At 52.0% G+C, this 21,809-nt stretch overlaps 5 protein-coding genes across 5 annotated transcripts; 4 read left to right on the plus strand and 1 right to left on the minus strand.

Annotated features, from left to right (window-relative positions):
* Positions 1 to 209: 209 nt before the first annotated feature.
* Positions 210 to 1,518, plus strand: T069G_03157 (uncharacterized protein; the record flags this gene model as incomplete). The annotated part of the gene is made up of 2 exons (XM_056170367.1): positions 210 to 448; positions 522 to 1,518. 2 exons carry the CDS (start codon positions 210 to 212, stop codon positions 1,516 to 1,518), a joined length of 1,236 nt encoding a protein of 411 aa, XP_056031259.1.
* A 1,186-nt stretch (positions 1,519 to 2,704) lies between these two features.
* T069G_03158 (exportin 1-like protein domain-containing protein) lies at positions 2,705 to 7,146 on the plus strand (the record flags this gene model as incomplete). The annotated part of the gene is made up of 11 exons (XM_056170368.1): positions 2,705 to 3,559; positions 3,621 to 3,809; positions 3,877 to 4,342; positions 4,400 to 4,515; positions 4,575 to 4,646; positions 4,714 to 4,938; positions 5,005 to 5,108; positions 5,171 to 5,429; positions 5,491 to 5,633; positions 5,694 to 6,298; positions 6,356 to 7,146. 11 exons carry the CDS (start codon positions 2,705 to 2,707, stop codon positions 7,144 to 7,146), a joined length of 3,825 nt encoding a protein of 1,274 aa, XP_056031260.1.
* A 4,143-nt stretch (positions 7,147 to 11,289) lies between these two features.
* On the plus strand, positions 11,290 to 13,433 carry T069G_03159 (fungal specific transcription factor domain-containing protein; the record flags this gene model as incomplete). The annotated part of the gene is made up of 5 exons (XM_056170369.1): positions 11,290 to 11,349; positions 11,411 to 12,193; positions 12,275 to 13,045; positions 13,141 to 13,323; positions 13,380 to 13,433. The coding sequence occupies 5 exons, from the start codon at positions 11,290 to 11,292 to the stop codon at positions 13,431 to 13,433; spliced, it is 1,851 nt and encodes a 616-aa protein (XP_056031261.1).
* A 460-nt stretch (positions 13,434 to 13,893) lies between these two features.
* Positions 13,894 to 14,315, minus strand: T069G_03160 (uncharacterized protein; the record flags this gene model as incomplete). Its single annotated transcript, XM_056170370.1, has 2 exons — positions 13,894 to 13,915; positions 14,041 to 14,315. 2 exons carry the CDS (start codon positions 14,313 to 14,315, stop codon positions 13,894 to 13,896), a joined length of 297 nt encoding a protein of 98 aa, XP_056031262.1.
* Positions 14,316 to 16,758: 2,443 nt separating this feature from the next.
* On the plus strand, positions 16,759 to 19,733 carry T069G_03161 (sec23/Sec24 trunk domain-containing protein; the record flags this gene model as incomplete). The annotated part of the gene is made up of 3 exons (XM_056170371.1): positions 16,759 to 17,364; positions 17,437 to 19,650; positions 19,722 to 19,733. 3 exons carry the CDS (start codon positions 16,759 to 16,761, stop codon positions 19,731 to 19,733), a joined length of 2,832 nt encoding a protein of 943 aa, XP_056031263.1.
* Between the last annotated feature and the right edge of the window lie 2,076 nt (positions 19,734 to 21,809).

Raw genomic sequence — 21,809 nt, forward strand, 5'->3', positions numbered from 1 at the left:
CTCTCCAGTGACTGCCGCCGGGCTGGCGGGAAGCTATCCGATAAGCTCCACCGCGGCCACAGCGATTTTCTTTCTTTTTCCCAGCACAACAGGCAACGGTTAACCAGGTGAAGCATTCATGTCTTCCGTTTAACTGCCCATCAGCTTGATTTATGCTTCCCTTTTCCAGAATTCACGTCCTCTCCTAGTATTTGCACCATTCACCAAATATGGAAGAGCTGACTCCCATCGCCTCGCTGCAATCACTGGTCTTGGACCTCCCGCCTAGCTGTGCCGAGTTCTGCCCCGCGCATCCTGAGTATTTGGTGGTGGGAACATACAACTTGCAAAAGGACGACACCAAACCAGCACCGGCACGAGAGGGGGACGAGAATGATGATGCAGCAGCTCCCAAACCTCAGAATAGGAACGGCAGCCTCATCGTTCTCAAGGTGGAAGGCGACGACGTGTAAGACTGCAACTTTAAAAGCTTAGGAGGCTGGTCAGGCTGCTGGACTACTGACTGCTGATGAGGGAAACAGATCAATAGTACAGACGGTAATGCAGCCATCTGCTCTGCTAGACCTCCGCTTCTACCAGGATGTGCCAAAGTATCAGAATATCATGGCAGTGGTGTCCAGCACTGGAACCCTTGCCATGTTCAAGTTCGACCCGCTCAGAGACGCCAGCGAGCCATTGCAGCACTTGGCTACGAGCAGGTGTGAGGACCTCGACGACGATGTCCTCTTTCTGCAGTGCAACTGGCATCCGATTGCGCGTAGGGTCATTGGAGTCACCACCTCTACCGGATTGGCAAGGCTCTTACTACTGGACGATGAGTGGAAGATAGCAAAATCTGCCGACGTGGGCATTCAGAACTCCCTTGAGGCTTGGTGCATAGCTTTCTCACCTACAAGCGCTTCATCACATGCAACGAACCAACCCATCTCAGTCTACTGTGGGGGCGATGACTCCATGCTTCGATATACGACCTGTCACTGGCAAGAGGAAGGGGATCAAGATGACCCATCGTCAACCCTAGACACGCCGTTCGGCTCCATAACAGTGAAGGGGCAGCACGATGCAGGAGTAACTGCAATTCTGCCCCTGTCGCTATCAACTCAGGATCAGGGTAGAATAGTCGTCACTGGAAGCTATGATGACCATTTGCGAGTTGTTGCCATTCATGATCTTCATCATTCGTATGGCCTAAAGCGCGTGCAACTGCTAGCGGACGCGAACCTTGGAGGCGGGGTGTGGAGGTTGAAGCTGGTGGATATCCGGACAACAGGAGGCTCGACGAGGATACGAATCCTGGCATCTTGCATGTATGCCGGAGCAAGGCTCGTTGAGATCGTGGCAGACGCCAATGGACAGGGTTGGGCCTGTGAGGTCTTGGCCCGGTTCGAAGAGCATAAAAGCATGAATTATGCTTCGGATGTTGTGCCATCGCCAGCAGAGGAAGGGAAGATGCGCGTTGTCTCGACCAGCTTTTATGATAAGCTGCTTTGCCTGTGGGAGTATGAGCCGCGGCAGTAATACTAATGAATTGCCCGTGATGTCAATCTCGCTGTGATAAAAATACATACCTATTGGTTTGAGAATGGAGGATGGAGCCGGCCAACAGGCACAGCCAAGTGGGCGGTTTGCCTCATTGGGACAGCAATTGTCTTTCTGATCCAATCCTTCTAGAAGACGGAGAGAAGCGAAGCAAGCTAGACATGAATTCCGGGTAATCAAGCAGGTCCGGCGCGGGGTGCATTCGGCAGAGGCATGCTCTTGCTGATCAGCCAGGACAAGGCCCGGACCAGAGGCTATCAAGCGATGCATCACACACCACACGCCCCTCCACCAAGCTGCAGCGGTTCCACTGGGGGGAAATAGTACGACAGAAGAAGATCCAGGGGAGCTGCCCGGCTCCACCGCCGCCTGTCCTGTGCTCTCTGGACCGAGTAAAGCAAGTGATCAAGTGTCATTGGAGTCTGTATGCTCTCTCAGTAGCCCACTCTCTCAGCCTTGCAGCACGGTGCCACCGCAGTCGCGTGAAGAAACTCGAGGCATTGGAAGGCTGGCGAGGCCTAAGCTAAGGAGGCGTCTTGTGCTGTGTTGTGCCTGTTGCCGTGGTGTTTTTGCCTTCAATGTATTCATAGGTTGTAAATAGTGCCTTTTAGTGGCTCGTTGGGCCTGTAAGGCTCCATCTCGGGCCTAACGTCGCCTAGGCTTTCGTGATCCAAGGTCCCCTAAAAAGGTAACCTTGAACGTTGAAAAGAAGAGCCTCAGTTTTGCAACAGTTGCGTGAAGCAGAAGCTGGATCCTCCCGCTCTTTTCTGCCAGCTGACCGCCTTCACCTCGTGCTCCGAATAATCAACATCGTGCACGTTTTCCCTCGCCATCAACCTTCTCTTATCATACTATTAATCTTTTCATCTTGCAGTCCCGTCTTCCTTTAGCCTCTGACATTGCAGTTGAGTCACCTAATCGTTACGAGTCGAACCCCGCTGGCCCTTTTACTACCGACGAGCTGTCACCTCAATAACCAAACAAATTATCCGGGCCCCCCTGCTCTTTTTTATTTTTAGTGAACAGCAGCCACCCTCGATGCTCGTGCCCAAGCCGACCGACTTGTAATATTCTCTTGAGGCTGTCTCGTGGGACAAAAGCATCCCCGATTGCGCCGCGTGCCTTGCAGCGTTTCTGCTCGCGCCTCTTTGGCTGATTATCAATCATGTCTTCCAACTCCAACGGCGGCGACGCGAGAAACGGCGACGCAGACGTGCTTGCCAAGATTCACCTTGCGCTCGAAGTGGTTCACAGCCCTCACTCGACCAACGATGCGCGTAGGGAAGCCCAATCTTTCCTCGAGGAGGTCAAGGACATCCCCGAAGCTCCCTTCCAAGGCTACACCCTAGCCTCCGACAAGGCCCAGGCGCCCGTCGTCCGCCATTATGCCCTGTCGCTTCTCGAGCATGCCATACGATACCGATGGGCCAGCTATACCGACGAACAATCCCGAACCCTTCGAAACTGGGTGCTGGAGCTGAGCCAGGCCGTTTCCAAGGGCGACCCATCATACCTGAGAAACAAGACTGCCCAGCTCTGGGTGGAAGTGGCCAAGAGAAGCTGGGGCTCCGACTGGACGGATATGGATGCCATGCTCGTTGAGCTGTGGCAAATCCCCAATTCGCCCGCTCACAAGGAACTTGTCATGTTTGTCCTCGAGGCTTTGTCGGACGAGGTTTTTGCCGGAGATGATTCTGTTGTTGCCATGAGGGAAGGCGTCCTTAGCAAGGCCTGCGTCGAGATCTTCACTCCCACTGCGGTCCTGATCGAGGCGTTCCCCAATCGTCAACCCGGTCCAGATGTTCGATGTGGTCACGAGGGCTGGCTCAGTCGACTTTCAGACTTCCTCGGCTTGTGTATCAATGCTGACGCCAATGACGAGGTGAAGATGTGCATTGTCAAGGGATTCTCCGTCTTCCTATCACTTATGCCGTGGGCTATTCCAAGAGCTATATCCTCTGCTCGCTGTGTGGATATTTTGTCTGCTGGCCTAGCGTCGCCCTCTACCGAAATCCAAAAGGTGAGACAAATTTATCGGTGTGCTAATTCCCTGCGATTTGTGCTAACAAGCTCCCAAACAGGTCGCTCTAGATGCCCTCCACGCTCTGTATTGCCGGTCCAACTTTACAGATGAAGAATTCAGGGATCTCGTGGCCCCCATGTACAGCAATGCATCCATTCAACTCTTCAAGCAGCTCATTGATCGGTCAGAAGTCGACGCCGAAGATGTAGACGAAGACAAGTATCAAATCTTGAAGAGGTTATCTGAGGTATGACCCCTGATAGTAAACAGCCGCACGGGTCCAGTTCTCTCCTAACAAGCGTTGCGACAAACAGATGCTCTCGAGTTTAGGTGATTATTTTGAGAGGAAGCATTCCCAAGTCCCTCTTGATGCAAGCCCGGAAGGCTTCCTGCAGCTTTTGCTCCAAGTAGTACAACACCAAAGTCTCATGGTGTCAATCCCGGTCTTAGTAACGTGGACGAGACTGCTTGCGAACAAGGTGATCGGCCCAAGTGACATTATTACATCCATGATAGGGCCTCTTCTCGAGGTCTGCAGCTCCAGATTGGTCCGATATGAAAATCTACCTCAAGATACCTCTGACCCAACGTTCCTATTCCTAATGGAGGATACCGACACCATCCCTGAGCGTCATGCTTTCCTGGGCAATTACCGCCGCTATAGCTCACAAGTCGTTGAAATCATTGTGCAACTCAAACTAGTCGATGCTGTATCGCATATCCTGGGGCGCACCGAACAACTCCTGCTGCATCTCTATGATGGACAGCCTCCATTTAGCAGTGAGACATTGCCGCAGCTCCGCCGTTCCGATTGGAAGCATAGACTGACGTGATTAGAACAAAACTATTTCAAGCACTCCATGCCTGTTCTGCAGGTAGACGCTCACTTCACTCTAATCGAGGCCTCGTTGAAAGGATACGCAAAGTGGAAGAGGTCACACCAACACGACAACGTACGTGGCAAAGAACGCTTCTTAGTTGAGACGATTATGCTAACTGATTAACTGAGCAGCAGCAACAGATAGCCGAGCTTGAGTCCAGCCTTGAGGGCTGGTGCACGAGACTTTTGGAGATGAACTTTGAGGTATGTTCTCTTTTATAAGAATACTATAGCCCAATCTTGGCATTGACTAACGCTCGGTGCCCTCCAGGATCCTTTAATCCGAAGACGAACTCTACAGTTACTCGTCTACTTCTCGACAAACGCCCTGAACAAAAACGCAAACTTCATGCTCAAAGTACTGGAGCACATCATTCTCACATGGCCTGTGTTAGAACCAGCGTATGGCGCGTACAATGATGCCATTAAAGATTTTCAGGTTGAGAGCATGGTCGAGCTGCATCGCCTCGCGATCGGAATGCCTGACCACCTCCTGGTATGCTTCTCATTTATAGGCTATTCACATCCTGCGCACTGGAGGGCTAACTTTTTTTGTCATTAGGGGGTTTACGACCAAATCGAAGCCCGTGTGAATGAGATGATGTCTACTGGAAAGCTAGATGATAGAAGAACCCTTGCTTACCGTAGCTTTTTGTTCTTAATCATGTGAGTTGCAACATCCGACGTTTATCAGCAGATTTAGTGTTGGTTCTAACCCAGGCCCCAAGACATCGAGCCAAGAGCCTTGATGCCCCGGCAAAGATCCAGAAATTACGAGAGTTTGTTGAACCAGTCAAGGCGCAATGGCAAGAAGAGAATATCAAGTCTGCCGTGAAATCATACTCTGGCTTCTGCGAACTTCTTGGGCTAGATAAGGCTCAAGCATACTTGGTTAGCCGTCAGGCACACAATATCAAAGATTGGGGCTCCACTGAGCTTGACGCAGAGGGATTAGCCCTCCAGAACGAGTTGGAAGAGCGCCTCAAGGTACGTGTGACCCCTATTAATCCTATACTCCATGAGAGCATGTGCCAACACAACATCACAGCAATTGCCACTCCGTCCGACGAAAACCCTTCTTGCACTCTCTGTGGACCGAGTCGACAAGTCATCCACCGCATTCCAGGCTACCTCTGTGATTTGGGAGGGAGGATTTGCAAGTATTCTGGCGGATTTACTGCGTCTTTTGAGGTACGTACTCGATCTGGTCGAGATGCTGTTGTTTTTGTCCTTTTCCTAATTTCGTTCCAGCTATGCCCACGCGTCGCATAACCCACATAATTGGACAGGATTCCCAGAGGGCATGCGCCACATGGTTGATAAAGTCTTGAGCGATCGATTTTGGCAGGCCGGTATCTCTGAGGGAAGCAAAGATGATTTCTACGCTCGAGTGCTTGATAAGAAAGGCACGATAGAGGGCCTTGCATCCACGATTCGTGGCTCAGTCCGTTTTGTCCGCGAAACAGCCTACGGCGTCATATACTGTATGAGCAAGCTTCATTCGCAGTTTTACGGATTCAGCGAGCTCGCCGCTCCATTGTCCGAGGCCTTCTTTTCAGACTCTATATGGCTGTCTACACACCAGCAAAGCAACCTGCTGAGCTTGGTGCGGCACCTCGTCGATGACTGCCCTGTTGATTGCCGCGAAAACTTCTTGCCCAGGCTTTTATCGTCGTGCTTCCAACAGATGGATACCAAGATCAACTCTGAGTGGGCAAAGCTAGAGCAGCAGCAGACCGTGGTGGCAGATGGAGATGCCGAGCTCAAGGAGGAGATGAAGTCTGAGAGCATTCTCCGACAAGTGACGTACACTGCCGTTGTGCTGGTAGCAGACTTTTTGGATCCAACCAAGCCAAGTAGGATGAACCCCTAAGCATTCCCGATTTGTTTGCCATTGCTAACCCTTTATATAGATCCTCCAACTTTGAAGTCACAGATCGAGAATGCTGGCGAGCACACCCTCCTTTCTGGGGAAGCCTATCCCTCTCTTCGAAAGTTTTGCTTGTCCCACCAGGAAATCATCGAACCACTCTTGCTTTTCTGCATGCATGGAATTCGGATGCGAGACATTCGATGCTGCGGCATGCTACTGCGATTGTTCATCTCTTTGGTGCCAGAATTTTCGACGTCTGGTCAAGGATCCAAGAAAGCAACTTCTGATGGATTTAACGGGACCTTGGCGGATCAATCAACTCCCATCCCTTCGGAAATCGCTACGGCTGTACGAGAGTACATCTCTTCGGATGTACTGAGATCATGCATCACGTCCTTCCACGAGCCATACTTTGTAGATGTTCAGAAGGAGTTGGCATCGCTCATTGCTACCATTGTGGTCTATTATAGCACAATCACATCAACGCCAACCGACGTTCTCTTGGCACTGCCCAATGTGAATCCCGCAGAACTGGAGCGCCTAAATGCTTATGTCGCCAAGCCGGGATCCCACACTCGGCAGCAGAGAGCAATCGTCTTGGAATTCCTAAAGGATCTCAAAGGAGTGAGCGTCTCCGAGATGGGGAAGCTGAATAAAGGTTTCGACAGTTCCAGCCGGTCTAAGCGCCCAACTCGGAGCAAAATGGCACAGGGCTTCATGACTAGCGCTCCGGCAGCATCTGATGCTGCGGGCCGCAAGAGAGCAGGTGCCGCAGGGGGTAGGGCTACGCCTGATGGCCTAGAGGGCATTTCTAATTTATTTGAGGGTTAAAAACAAAAACTTTGGATAGCAGTTTAGGCTGCCAGAGTGCCGATAGAGGCGAACTAAAAAAGGATTTAACAATGGCGACAATGGGGCGCAACAGGAGTTTGCCTTTTCCCTATTGTCTTATACTGTTCTATATTATAGCACATTTTTTGCTTTATTAGAGCCTGTGGTGCGAAAGCCATAGGTGGGAGGCTGGAAGGATATAAAGAAGAAGTCTGAGGAAGGGGAGGGCAAGAGCTGTTCGTGGGAAGAAGTTGAGCGGTAGTGTCATATGCCATGCAGATTGGCGTAAGAGGCATGGGATGAAGCTGTCATACCGCCTCAAGGCACCGCAGGGATTTCTGGTAATTCAAGATGGACAAAGCCACGAAAGGGGGGAGGGAAGACTCGTAGTTACTAGTAATGTTAATGATATCTAGTAGCACAAGTTGGAGCTATTTGATAACTTGGACAGGCATTTACACTCTTCTTCCGTGTGCATCTGTCCTAGACCATGTCCAGAGGCGTTGCTGAAGGCGGTTTGACCCCTGCCTAGCATCCCTTGGCTGAATTCCTACATGTCATGAAAATATTGATGAGAGGTGCCAAGGGTGGTTGTTGTGGTTGGGGCTGGGGCTTGTGTTGCCTGGGATTGTCAGTTGGTCGTTGGAAGTACGAGGTCCGGAGTCCGGATTTACGGCGGTTGGGGTTTGGTTCAGCTGGTTTGCAGGAGATATATTGTTGAACGGTTCACCCCTTTGTGTGACTTGTACGAGGTGTGTATGCATGCATGTAGGCGAAGTTGGTGCCATCAGCATCGTCATCATCCGTACCTTGGTAATGGACTACAGGGGGGCTGTCTAGAAGCATTGTGCGAGTATTTGCCCCAACCAAGGAGTGCACGGGCATACATATGTACCTAATATCGTAGGTAAACACGTGAGAATGAGAAGAATCGAAGCAGAAGAGAGGGAGGGAAAAGAGAATGGGGCACACACACAGAGAGAGAGAAGAGGCAAACATGAGTGTTGAGCTGAAGCTGGGCAGGGCCTCTGTGGGTGTGACGTGCAACGAAGGGGGGGTCGCACGTACGAGGAGGCAACGCTGTGATCCGTCTCTCGCTTCGCGTGTTTGGCCTACCGGGGAGAGACGGTTCGGTAAAGGACAGGCTTGGGGATGGCGATGGTGGTTTTTGGGGGGAGGTAGGGAGGGAGGGTTTCTTGGCGGTTAGATTGCGGGCGTTGATGTGAAGATGGTGATGGCTGATTTTATACAGTATTCTGACTTACATGGATGGCTTTGTTTGGGTTGCTACATGGATGGATGAAAAAAGTATGTGACTGACGCCGTCCAAGAGATGCATTGACACCAGAGCTCATCGGGATCTAGACGCCCAAAAGCCTGCCAGCAGCCTCCATTCGGAACTGCACGTAGCCTCTTTTTGCGCACCCGCAGCATCCATTGGCCGGGGCTCTATCCTCCCTATCCTCCCATCTCTCACCATTCTTTCCTCTGTTTATTCTATTCATGGTTTCTTTTCTGCCGTCTTTTGTTTCGTTTTCTTGGCCCTCGTAACAGCGGTGCCGTGCTAGTTCACCTGGAGTAGCGGCAGATGGAACCCCCCATGACACTCGTCAAACAGAAGCGGTTCCCTTTGGCCCTGTCGCAGCTAATTATAGCCCGAAGACCGAACTTTGACGGCTCGTGAGGGTTTTGGTTTAGTGTAAGCGGTAGGTATTGACATCAATGCATTTCGGTGAGGCTTCTCGCTAGCCGCGCTTCTCCAGCGTGCTAAAACCTGCAGCTCTGCATCTCTGCATGGGAGACTTTGGCATTAAAATGGACTGCTGGTCTAGGCCAGGGGCTTGATCAGGTTGATCAGGTCACTCCGCAGCTTGACCCCCAACAAGCATAACTAGCATGGGTCTAAGTGGCAGCTTTCTCCAAGGATGGATGAGCTTTGATCCTGCTGTTGGTGGCATCTCTTTTCTTTTTTTATATTAAGTACGAGGCGCGGAGTCCGGACTTGGGGGAACCAAATCTCGGCCAACAGCAGCCTTTGAACCATGGCACAACAAATAAGAAGTGTTGGATGAGCTTTTTTTGACCTGCGCAACGGTTGCACGGCTTTGTCTCCACTTTGGCAGCAAGAGAGTCTTCAGCATTTCCCGGGATCTGGGATGTCAATTTGTCATGATGTTGGTTTGGTTCCGGGTGCATGTAAGAGTAAGATTCCAATACGGACGGATGGGAGATGTTGGAGATCAAATGATATGGACACCACCCATGGCACGGCACTCGCAAGAAACAGACCCGTCCAGCCCCTAGTTTAGCTGCTCGGTTAGCGGTCGAAGTCTCTTGTGCCCCAGTATATCATGCATGGATTTGATTGATTAGATGGATTCAATGGCGTTTACTCTACTGTAGCCCCTGGCACCTGTCAGTTCACTTCAGTGTCTGAGGCCTGGCAGAACTGAGATCCATGGATCCGCGACACGGCAGGTTACATCTGCTAAAGTACCTAGCCCAACGGCCACCGTAGACAGGGTGCGCGTACAGGTACAGGCTCAAAGACCAGCGCCTCCACCGTGCTGCCTACACCCGTACCAATACCGACCCGTGAGCTTCGTGTCCCACGCAGGTACCGCCAAGATCTCGCTTCCAGGTTTCTTCGTCGTCTCGTGCGAAGTGCCGTGGCCATCACGCTGCTGTGACAGAGAGACGAATTTCACCCTCCCGCCAAACCCGTCCGTTTCCTTTCTTTTTCCTTCTTTTCCTTCGTTCTTCCTACCGTCTCACTTGATACTTGCTCTTTGTGAGCCGTCTCCCGTTTGGCTGGTTTAGGCTGCTAGTCCATTGCATCGAGACCGTTCTTCATCCCTGGAGCCTCCTATTCCTTGTTCCTATTTCCAGTCTCTATTCCCCCTCATTCGTCGTCATCCCGGAGCTCGCGCTTCACGTGTCCCTCCTTTATTCTCTTTTTCCAACATCTCCTCTTGTTGATACTCGCGCCAGATCTACAAAGGAAATCCAAATACAAGTGAGTCCGAGTCGGTTCGAGTAAAAGAGGCTGAGCCAGAGCGAGAACCTAGCAGGCGAGCGGCAGAGGCTCCCCGGTTGACGGTTGACACGCCTGAATCTGACCAAGATCCCGGCTCGCTAGAAATCCTGCAATCCGGATCCGGACTTCGCTTACAGCAGCACGAAGTGGACGGCATACATCTCTGACTCTGCCTGCGATAGCTTCATACGCCGCAATCCTTCATCCGGCTCTTGACGCCCTGTATGATTTTCCAACCGCCCTAACATTGGCTCCTTGGTTTCCTTGGCGCAGTCTCCAGACATCCAACTTCTTGTCCGATTCCAGATCTCGCTCCTCATTGCTCTGCCGTGTATAGTCGTCACCACTTTATCCGGGAAGAACATCCAACCATTCATTAGCTACATAGCCTCGGCAAACCAGATATCCATCTCACCAAGTCGCTGCTCATCTCCTCTCTCATCCCAAGATACATCGCTTCTCGCCTACCTGCCAACACTCGGCATTTCTCGTCACTCACTGTTGCACCGTCATCCACCTGCCTGCCTTGTGACAGGTTGAGCAAACATTTCCCTTCGTGGCCTCTTGTTTACGGGCCCCCCTCCCTCTCCCCCATCACCATTGGGAGTTGCTTGGCGCCCTCGGATTCTCGTCTCTCGAATCTTTTCTCCTTCACCGTCACCTCACGAATCCATAAGCTGGCTGCCTCGTGAGCCGGCTACTCTGCAATCTCGTTGCGATTCCATTTCTAAAGACGATCCCTCCGATTTCTCACTGTTTCTCCCCTTTTAATCCTCTTTTTCTTTTCTCCGGCTTCTAGTACCGAGATAGGGCTGCGTGGCTTTTGACTTCACACGCTATTTCCTCCTCATTCGAGCTCTCTCATCCCGATTCGGCAAGAGGGTCTGGTCCAATTTCGTCCTATATCAGCCTCAACAGACTCTTCCTCTCTCCTATATATACATATACCTATATATCCACTCTCAGAAATCCATCATCTGTACATTCATCTTGTCGACGTTTCTGGTCACTTCTCCATGGTCCAATATCATGGTTTCGAGAATACGACATTCAAGCTCCGAACCCGATATTTTGTGATATAAGCCAGCCAGCTCCATAAACCCACCATGGTCTACCAAGGCAAGCCTTCGAGGGGCTGTCAGATGTGCCGTACTCGTCGCATCAAGGTATGTCTCTCTGCTCTTTGTCCTGCTATGAAGCTCCACGTCGAAACTCATCATCTACTAGTGTGACGAGACAAAACCCACATGCAACCAGTGTGCCAAGTCTCGCCGGCAATGCCCCGGATACAGAGATGAGTTCGACCTGGTGTTTCGTAACGAGACCCAGGCGACGGAGAAGAGAGCGCAGCGGGCAACAAAAAAGGCCTTGGCGCAACGGATGACCAAATTCGCCCCCAGTTCTACGCCTGAGCCAATTTTTTCAAACGGAGAAGATTCATCCGCTAACTCCTCCTTTGTGACATCTCAACACTTGTCAATGGCTCAATATGGCCGCAAGAATCAGCAGACCCCCTGGACCGGCCTTTACTCCCTACTGCAGAAGCCGCAGATGGACTTGGACGGCCAGGCGACTTGCCACTTCCTCTCCAATTACGTCCTCATTCCCCGGCAAGGCAACGGACGCGGGTTCCACGAGTATGTAGTGCCATTGCTGAGGGCAGAAGAGGTGGCCCCTCATTTCAAGGCCGCGTTCGACGCCTGCGCGATGGCTAGCTTCGCCAATACCCGGGGAGACCAGCTTCTAGTTGAACGAGCCCTACGTATTCATTCAAAGGCGTTGGGGGCTATAAACATAGCCTTGAACAACCCAGACATCATCAAGCAGGATTCCACACTGGCATCAATCCTCTTGCTAGGGCTTTTCGAAAACATAACAACCAGAAATCTTGGCATGCTGGCTTGGGGACCTCACATCCGTGCCGCGATCCAGCTTGTCAGGAAACGGGGCCGCAAGCAACTGCGGACCAAAATCGGCGTCGCCTTGTTCATTGCAGTGCGAACCCAGATGGTAGGCTCTTCCTCTATCATGCCACGTGTTTGATTCCTCGTATACTTTAATATCTTCCTGTTCTGACTGTAGTTTTCGTAGATTGTCCACACGCTCAGTACTGCCAAACCACCTCTAATGCAGGCGGAGTGGTGGCTTAATTCAGATTCTGTCCGGGATACGTATGCTTCTCAGTGTCAGAGACTCGGCATCCGCACCGGAGAAATCAGGGCAGAGGTAAACCGACTCATGAGCCAGCTCCCTCGAAACATGCAAAGCGTTGAAGCTATGAAAGACTTGATTAGACAAGCTCGGGAGGTGGACTTTGAGTGCGTCCGATGGGCGGAGACGCTTCCAGACCATTTTAGATACCGGACAATCCTCTGGCAAGATGAAATTCCCGATGCCGACTACAGTCAGCTGGAAGTGTTCCCAGGCCGCGTCGATGCCTACCCAGACTTGTGGGTGGCCAGCATATGGGGCATGATGCGAATATCACGAATCATCCTGGCGTCAGTCGTGATTCGGTGTACAGCCTGGGTCTGCTCACCTGTCGACTACCGCACAGCGCCAGAATATGCCACAGCGAGGAGAATATGTGTGGAGAACATCACCGATATCATAGCTTCGGTACCCTACCAGCTTGGGTGGTTCAGCACACGAAAGCACCTGTTTCAGCAAGACAGCCTTTCTGGGTTTGCCTGCGGCGAAGACGATACTTACAAAAGCCTCTCTGGATACTTTTTAACTTGGCCGTTGGCTTGTATCCAGGGACAAGACTACACGACTGATATCCAGCGGACCTGGGCTCGTGGACGGCTCACCTACATCGGAAAGCATCTTGGCGTCTCGTACGCTCTCATGCTAACTCAGGTATGATATAATCCCCCCATTTCCATTTCCTATGGCCTCTTTGCGGCACGCACATGCGCAGGTATAGTTGGCTAACAGCTGTACTCAACCCGCAGCTCCAATATCGGACCCCCTCTATGCTCATCAAAATGGATGGCACAATGGCCAACAGTCCGTCTGTCAACGTCGAGAAGCTTCTCTCCATGAAAGTCGCAAAACCGTCAGAAGTTTTGCCCACGATGCCCATGGCACCACAGCTTTTCCGGCAGCAGATGTTCCAGGGTCAGCCGACTGTATTGGTACGTGAAGCAGCTGGAGAGCCAGCCATGGGTAATCTGCTAACCTGAGACGACAGTTGACGCAGCACGCTATGTCGACGTACGATGATACAAGTCCGGAGGGGGATTGAGATGCAAGACCATACGGACCGTTTCTTATTTGTTATTTCGGAGGCGCAGGCATCGGGCGATCAACCGAGGAAAAGGAAAGGTTAGGTCAGGCGCACAGGCTAGGAGCATGCCATACTTGCGTTTGGCAGTGTCATCATTTTTGGCTTTATTTGGGAGATTTATCAGTGTGGATGCATTTAAGATAGAGTTAAATTTTAGGATATGTATGACGGCCTATTAGATGACTTGTTCGGTCAGTCAAGCGACGGCCGTGAGTGGCAGCCAGACGCTCCTCCGCAAATACATTTCGAAAGATGTTTGATCCGTGAAAAGTAGTAAAAACCAAGACTCCCTCCCATTCAATCCTATCAAGTCCTAGTCGGCGAACTCTCATCAGTACAAATAATTCCTATGCCGTCTGTCACATGTCATTCTGACATTCGGATCCAAAGTTGACTCGTCAGGCTTATTTCCACCTCGTTATTTCGAGCCTTTCCGCTTCCTATAATCCCAAAGAAACATTAGTTATGCATAAAAACGCACCCCGCGACAAAGTAAATAGCATTCTCCAGGTCCCCCCAATAGTTTTTTGTAGATGTAGTGCAAAAAGGTGATTCGGTTGCTCACATTTCCTCGTCTCTCTGCGCGGTCCCCAGGTTCCAGGCCTTGACGACGTAGCTCTGGGTCTTGTCGACGTATTTCTCGTTTTGCATCTGCTTGATGCCGACGCGGACGCCGTCCTTTGTGAAGACGACGTTCTTGCGGCCCATGCGCTCGGACGCGGTCTCGCGCATCTTTGTGAAGGAGAGGTAGATTTGGTAGAGGACCCAGCCGCCGCCGCTGAGAAGGGCGATGGCGATAATGAGGGGGATGATTTGGCTGGAGCAGAGCGGAAGATGCATGTTAGTTCAGGTTGTCTTTCTTTGCTTGGAGCTGAGTAAGGGATGGGAGAGAAAGAATGAGAGAGATCTTACCCCAAGGTTGACGCCATGATATTCAGGAGGGAGTGGCGCGAGGCGTTAAGCGGGGGATGCGGTAGGCGGCTTGTTCTAAAGTAAATCTGGGCGATCGAATATAGCCCGGGTATCAAGGTTTGTATTAAATGCGATTTAGACGGCGAGGCGCAAACGTGCAAAAGGCGACTCTTGGGAAATGGACGTGGCGCGCGACCAGATGATGTCAAAGGAGCGAAAAAGAGTTAGAATGAAGATGGTTCGAATGGGTTGTAGCTGAAAGAAGAAGAAGAAGAAGAAGAAAATTGAACCCGTGACGGTTTGAGGGAGCGTGAAGAAAGCAAGTGACAAGCTTGGAGCGATCGAAAGTTGGGAGGGAGGGAATGGGAATGCAAAAGATTAAAAAGAATGCGAATTGAATGCATGTGCAAGTGGAGGAGGCCTCAGCTTTGGGGATTTTTTAGCTGCATTGGCGATTGGATTCTCGACTATTACTGCCCGAAATAGTAGCTGCACTACATTCATGTACATGGTTGCATATGTCTTTGCAACACTAGACCGATCAAGGGAAATATCTGGGGCTTTTTTGCTTTGGGCTGGGGAGGAGTCGCGCATATTCCCGTCACCCGCGCCTTTTTTCTGTTCTGACTGTTTGTTTGTTCCCCTTGCCGACTTTCATGGTGATGCTTCCAGGGTCTTCATCTTGTTAGTTCGCGTTTGCACAAGCCAGGGGGGCCACAGCCTGCAGTTACAGCGGCTGTAGTGGGCTGTTGGCGACGCTAATGCGCTGGGGGCAGGTGGGCTGTGGCGGGCTAGCGAGGGGGACCTGAAAGTGGTATTACTGCATCAAATGCCATGGTTGATCTATTATTATCGCTCGTGGTCTATTTGATGTAGAGAGCATGGAGAGCAGAGCAGAGCATTGACGCAACTACTGCGAAGAGACGCTTTGCGTCAATTGCATTGATGGTTCCTGCAGGGTTCGTCTGAAGATGGGTGACATTCGCACTAGAAGAAGCTCCATGATATGGTATCATATATATGGGCAGTTAATTGATGAGTCACTGGCAGCAAAAGAGGGAGTTCGAAGAAGAAAAAAAGAAAAGATGAGTCGGCAACACAGCATGTTGAGATGCTTCAGCTCGTGTAAGCAATTAATCGCATCAGCACAGCCGGGGAGCTTAGACGCGGTACTGCAGAAAGATTCCCCACAGCGAAAAATGTCCTAATCGGGGTTTCGCTGCAACGGCGATGATGATGATGATGATGATGGACAGGGGGGAGAAGAGAATAGTCAGTCATAACTTATAAAGTATCAGATGTCAATTAATATTGATTACTGCATTGCACTGCATGCATCGACGGGGTGAACCACTGCGACGCCCTTGTTTGCCAATTTGCCTTGGCCGGGGGAGATTAGGATCTAGATCAGTTGCCGAATCCCGCCCGCTGTTTGCTTCACCTGGTAAAAAGTGTCTACGGTTCCAACCAACTTTCGAGGATCAAACAGCTACTACCCTACAATTTGATGTATTGTATGTGGCTTTTGAGGGGAAACATGTCGTAATTAGATGCAAGATCCCAGATTCAGCTGTTCTCGTCGCGGCAAGTCATCAGGAACCAGTCATCTGCCATCTACCCCGTGTTTAGATCTACCACGTGGCTTGATTCGAGCTTATTGCTGAGGATCAACAATGTTGCCTGGCTGAACATGCCCACTACGTGGTTGACGACATATGCCGCTTTTTGGCCACCTTTCAACAAGTACCTGTACGCGTACCCATACGGCATGTATCCAGCTACGTGTTTTCAACGGCCTTACAATGTCTCGAAGCTTAACAGTAATGTGGATACTTCAGGTATTTAGAAAATGTTTAGGTGTCCAATGCCAAAGTCATTCTATAAAACCCACAACCGCCAATACAACACAAACAATATTGACCTGCATTACTGGAGTCGCTGCTACCTTTACCTGTTAGTGCCTGTTAGTACCTCGTACTCCACCACGTCTCAACCTCAACGCCTCCCTAGCCACAGCGCCCCTCTTTGTGTGGCTCAGAGGCGGTGTCTAATTACCTATCCAAAAAGGACACTCTACCTATCGGCTGGACGAAGCAGTGACGCCCACCAACGAATCTTGATCCTGCTCCCGCCTGCCAATCCACCCAGACGGCTGGCTTCGACATCGAATTGTTCGATCCTTCGACTGTCGGACTCAACCTCGGCCTTTTCATCCCCTCGACCGTCATCCCGTGGTCAAAGGCAGAGCTTTCTCGCCTAGAGTAAACGCTCCTCTAGAGGCCCAGCCCTCCCCACCGACCGAACTCTTATCACAACATCCCTCGCCTCTGGCCGCGCACAGAGCGACACCCTCGCTCTACTCAATCTCATCATGTCGGCGCCTCCCGGTGATGGCTACGGCCAGCCTCTTGATCAGCAAGCCCAGGAACAGCCATACGATGGCCAGGCCGCACATCACGCCCACGAGGCTGCTGCGGGCAAGAAGAAGAAGCGAGGATATGCGGCGCAAGCTTTCGAGGTCGGCACAGGAGCCAATGCTTTAGCTGGCGGCCAGCTACCAGTCGGACAGCAGTACGGCGTGCCGCCAGTCCAAGGCGGTGCTGCTCCTTACGGCGCCTATCCGCAGGGCGAGCCTCAACCTGCTGCTGGCGGACCCGCGGCGCCTGGATACCAGTATCCCCAAGCCGGCTATGGCGCACAGCAACCCGTGCCCGCATCACAGCCCGCATATGGCGGCTACCAGGCTCCGGATCAGGGATACCAACCGCCGGGTGGTCAAGGTCCTGCTCCTGGCATCGCCGGCATCACCCAGGGCATGGCTGGTATGCAGATGGGAAGCCAGCCTCAGCCCCCGCAGATGGCCCAAGCAAACAGGCCCGCTGCTCTCAACCAGCTGTATCCTACGGACCTCTTGACCCAGCCTTTCAACGTCACGGAGCTGGATCTGCCCCCTCCTCCAATCATTCTCCCGCCCAATGTAAGATTGACATTCCGTCCCATATGCCATGCGTGATGACGTGTGCTAATATGAGCTGCGTTTTCTTTATAGACCAGCGTGACTGCCTCACCTGATTCCAACTGCTCTTCGCGATACATTCGCTCCACCATCAATGCCGTCCCCACATCCAACTCGTTGCTCAAGAAGTCCAAGCTGCCGTTTGCTCTCATCATCCAGCCGTACGGAGCTCTTCATGACGACGAGGATCCCATCCCTGTGGTCCAAGATCAGGTCATTTCACGTTGCCGAAGATGTAGGACGTATATCAACCCATTTGTTACCTTTTTGGACCACGGCCACCGCTGGAGGTGTAACATGTGCAACCTGAGCAACGATGTGCCCCAGGCTTTCGATTGGGATGCTGCGGCCCAGCAGGCTGCCGACAGATGGCGCCGCCACGAGCTCAACCACGCCGTCGTCGAATTTGTTGCCCCCCAGGAGTACATGGTCCGACCACCCCAGCCCCTGGTGTACCTCTTCCTCTTTGACGTCAGCTATGCGGCCGTTTCCAACGGCCTCTTGGCCACAAGTGCCAGGACCATCCTGGACAGCTTGAACAGGATACCCAACGCGGATCGCCGAACTCGCCTTGGTTTCCTCGCCGTCGACTCTAGCCTTCACTACTTCTCCATCCCCAAGGACTCGGAAGAGAATGGCGAGACCAGCATGCTTGTGGTCAGCGACCTCGACGAGCCCTTCTTGCCAGTGCCCCACGATCTCCTGGTTCCCTTGACCGAGAGTCGCCAGAGCATCGAAAAGTTCCTCCAGAAGCTGCCGGACATGTTCCAGAACAACCAGAGCAATGGTTCGTGCATGGGCTCCGCCCTGCGTGCGGGACACAAACTCATCTCTGCGCTTGGCGGCAAGATTGTTGTCCTCACAGCCTCACTTCCCAACACTGGCGTCGGAAAGCTGGACATGAGGGAAGACAAGAAGCTCTTGGGAACCTCCAAGGAGAGCAGCCTCCTGCAGACTTCGAACAGCTTCTATAAGAGCTTTGCCGTCGAGTGCTCCAAGAACCAGGTTTCTATTGACATGTTCTTATTCTCATCCCAGTACCAGGACGTGGCCTCATTGAGCAACTTGCCGAGATACACCGGTGGACAGACTTGGTTCTATCCCGGCTGGCACGCTTCGCGACCTGAAGACGCACTCAAGTTCGCCTCCGAGTTCAGCGACTACCTGTCATCCGAGATTGGATTGGAGGCCGTCCTCCGAGTTCGCGCAACCACTGGTCTGCGCATGAACGCCTTCTACGGAAACTTCTTTAACCGCAGCTCAGATCTCTGCGCATTCCCGGCCTTCCCCCGCGATCAGTGCTACGTTGTTGAAGTTGCCATTGACGAGAGTCTTACTAAGAACGTGGTATGCCTCCAGGCGGCTGTACTGCACACCACATGCAATGGAGAGCGTCGCATTAGGGTCTTGACTCTGGCCCTGCCGACAACGACAAACCTGTCCGACCTGTACGCGTCTGCAGACCAGTCCGCCATCACAGCCTACTTCAGCCACAAGGCCGTCGAGAGAGCGCTCAGCAGCGGCCTGGATGCAGCCCGAGACGCCCTGTCAGCCAAGGTTACCGAGCTTCTCCAGACTTTTAAGAAGGAGCTCGCCGGCGGCAGCATGGGCGGCGGCCTGCAGTTCCCTGCCAACCTCCGAGGACTTCCTCTCCTGTTCCTTGGCCTCACAAAGAATGTCGGCCTACGAAAGTCTGCACAAATTCCTTCCGACATTCGATCAGCCGCCTTGTGCCTCTTGTCTACACTTCCGATCCCGCTCCTGATCCGATACATTTACCCCAGGCTCTACTCTCTGCATGACATGCCCGACAATGCCGGTGTCCCAGATGAGGCCACAGGGCAGATTACCCTGCCCCCTGCACAAAACCTGTCATCGGAGAGACTGGTACCATACGGTCTCTATCTGATTGACGACGGCCAAGTGCAGTTCTTGTGGGTGGGCCGCGATGCCGTTCCTCAGCTCATCGCCGATGTCTTTGGAGTGGAGGACCGTACACAGGTTCACGTCGGCAAGGGACGGGTCCCTGAGCTCGAAAACGACTTCAACGAGCGCATCAGGGCCGTGATCCAGAAGAGCCGTGATCACCGGGCACTTGGCGTGGGAAGCATCACGGTGCCGCACCTGTACATTGTTCGGGAGGACGGCGAGCCATCTCTCAAGCTGTGGGCGCAAACGCTGCTCGTCGAGGACCGGGCAGACCAGGGAGTAAGTGCGGCACAGTGGCTTGGTTCACTTCGAGAAAAGGTACGTTAAACGGCACTCTCATAAATAACCCTATGGACGACACGGAATAGCTAACATGATACTTCATCTAGGTTGTGCAGTAATGAATGTTAAGGATTGTATGTGAGCGGTGGTGTCGCAATAATAATTGTATAGACTAGGTAGTGATGGGGAATCTCATGGTGGCCGGCCTTTGGCCAACAAAAAAAAAGAGGGCGAGTATGAGGAGATGGGACTATGTCTTTTTATCATGGTAAACGAACAATATTTCAACACATGGTCGCTTATAATTTGAAGTATTGAAGATGTATCTTGTGGCCGAGTACGTTGTTTCACGGCGTGTTTGTCTACTCCGTACTTTATCACCTACCTAGGCAAACTATCTAGCCTTATCAGGCATTATCCTGCCTTTATATCGCAAGTGCTAAAATGCTATTCTTGTCTTGCATCTTGGCATCGTTGCCTACTTGTTCCAATGCGGCGGACGGCGATAGAGGCCGGCCGGCCGGCTCTTAAAAGGGCACTGGAGCAACTTTGTTTCGTCGGCGGGACGGGGGCAGAAGTGGCGTGTTTTATCTGATTGGGTTGGGATTACTCCATAATTTTTCGAACATTGGTAACCAATACTAGAGACGGCCTTTTCTGTGCGTCACATTTGCGGTGGTATTTTACTTGGCACCTGGTTGTGTAACTGGGGGACTGTAATGGACGTGATTTACCTCGTCCTTTACACCCCGGGTACATGTGCTTTGTTGTAATACTCAGTACCTTACATTGACGAAGCGGAGGACAAACAAAGAAGCGTACTCGTAACCGTAGGGTTTAGCAGGAGAAGGAAAGGGCTGGGATGAGAAATACGGGCCAAGTTTTCTTTTGAAACGACGCTGGAGAAGAACCTCTAACGTCGTGGTTTGAGGTTGGGCCCCCCTTTATTGGGACTGGGGGGAATTTGTGATTTGCGCCGCAGGTGGGAGTGTGATGAAACAGGCGAGGGGGACGCTTGACCAGCCAATGGGGATGGAGATTAGGCGCTTAGGGGAAAGAAAGAGGGTTAGTTGCTTTGTGATGATGGATGCATGTCATGAGATGAAAGAAGGGGGATGGTTTGTATAAAGGGATCATATGACTCATTGGGCATGCATCGTATGGGTTTGGATTGGATTGAGTGATGTTGGTGAGTGTCTATTGAGAGTTTGTTGGTTGTGATTGATGGCTGTTGAAGATGAAGTAAGAAGCGCCTGGACCATGTTCAGACGGAACTTCAAACGCGCTGGCGGGCGGGCTGAGCCTGTAAGATGCCCCAGACGCCCCCATGTCGTTACTCCTGCCGAGCGGCCTGCGCTATGGAAGGCTTTAGTGGGCTTTAGCTCAGGCGGCGCCGGGTGCTGGATTGGATTGGATTGGATAGGCCAGGCACGCACGAGTAGGTGGTTGAATGCCATCGGCATAGGAACAAGTAAGACGGCCAACTTGCGAGTTGATGCGGACGGACGCTTTGTTGCTTGTGATGAGGACGAGGAGGGTGCATATTCAACCTGAGCTTACTGCAGTGTAGTCACTTTCCCCTCCTTTGTCACAATTGATGATGAGAGAATTTTCTCTGCCTTATCATCTGAGTTTTGGGAAGAACAAAGCGCACCTCAACCTTCGAAGACTGGGGTACAAGCTACAGTACCTATGTGGTCAAAGGAAATCTTCAGCAATCCCAAACCGGCTCCCGTCCTAGAATAGAAACCAAACCCTTGCAGTCCTTTGTTCTTGGCTACCAGTTGAGCTGAGGTCTCTGTTTCAACAATCCACAAAGGAACCTCCCCGAAAAGGGCACCTGTATGCTGCATTAGCCGTATGCCGGCGTTTTGACAAGCCGTATCTACATGCATGCATTCCCACGGCATTTCCCCGTCAACTTGTCTCCCGTCTCCTCCCGTTTGGCCAGCCCCCCCTTCTTCAGGCAAAGGGCACTGCTGTTTTGAGCTTTCGAATCGGGCTCGATACGGGTATTGAAACGACCAGAGCTGTTTCGATCTGAGCTGCTCCAGGATCGGCAGGTTGTCACAGGACAGTTGCAAGGGGCCACCAGCGGACCCAAGCGCGGCCTGAACCCGTATAAACGGCAACGAACCTGTAACTCCAGGCGGCTCTTGTATTCCATGCATCTGCTCCATCCCAGGCTATCAACG

Source organism: Trichoderma breve, chromosome 2 (assembly GCF_028502605.1).
Source record: "Trichoderma breve strain T069 chromosome 2, whole genome shotgun sequence".
Classification (NCBI taxonomy): domain Eukaryota; kingdom Fungi; phylum Ascomycota; class Sordariomycetes; order Hypocreales; family Hypocreaceae; genus Trichoderma; species Trichoderma breve.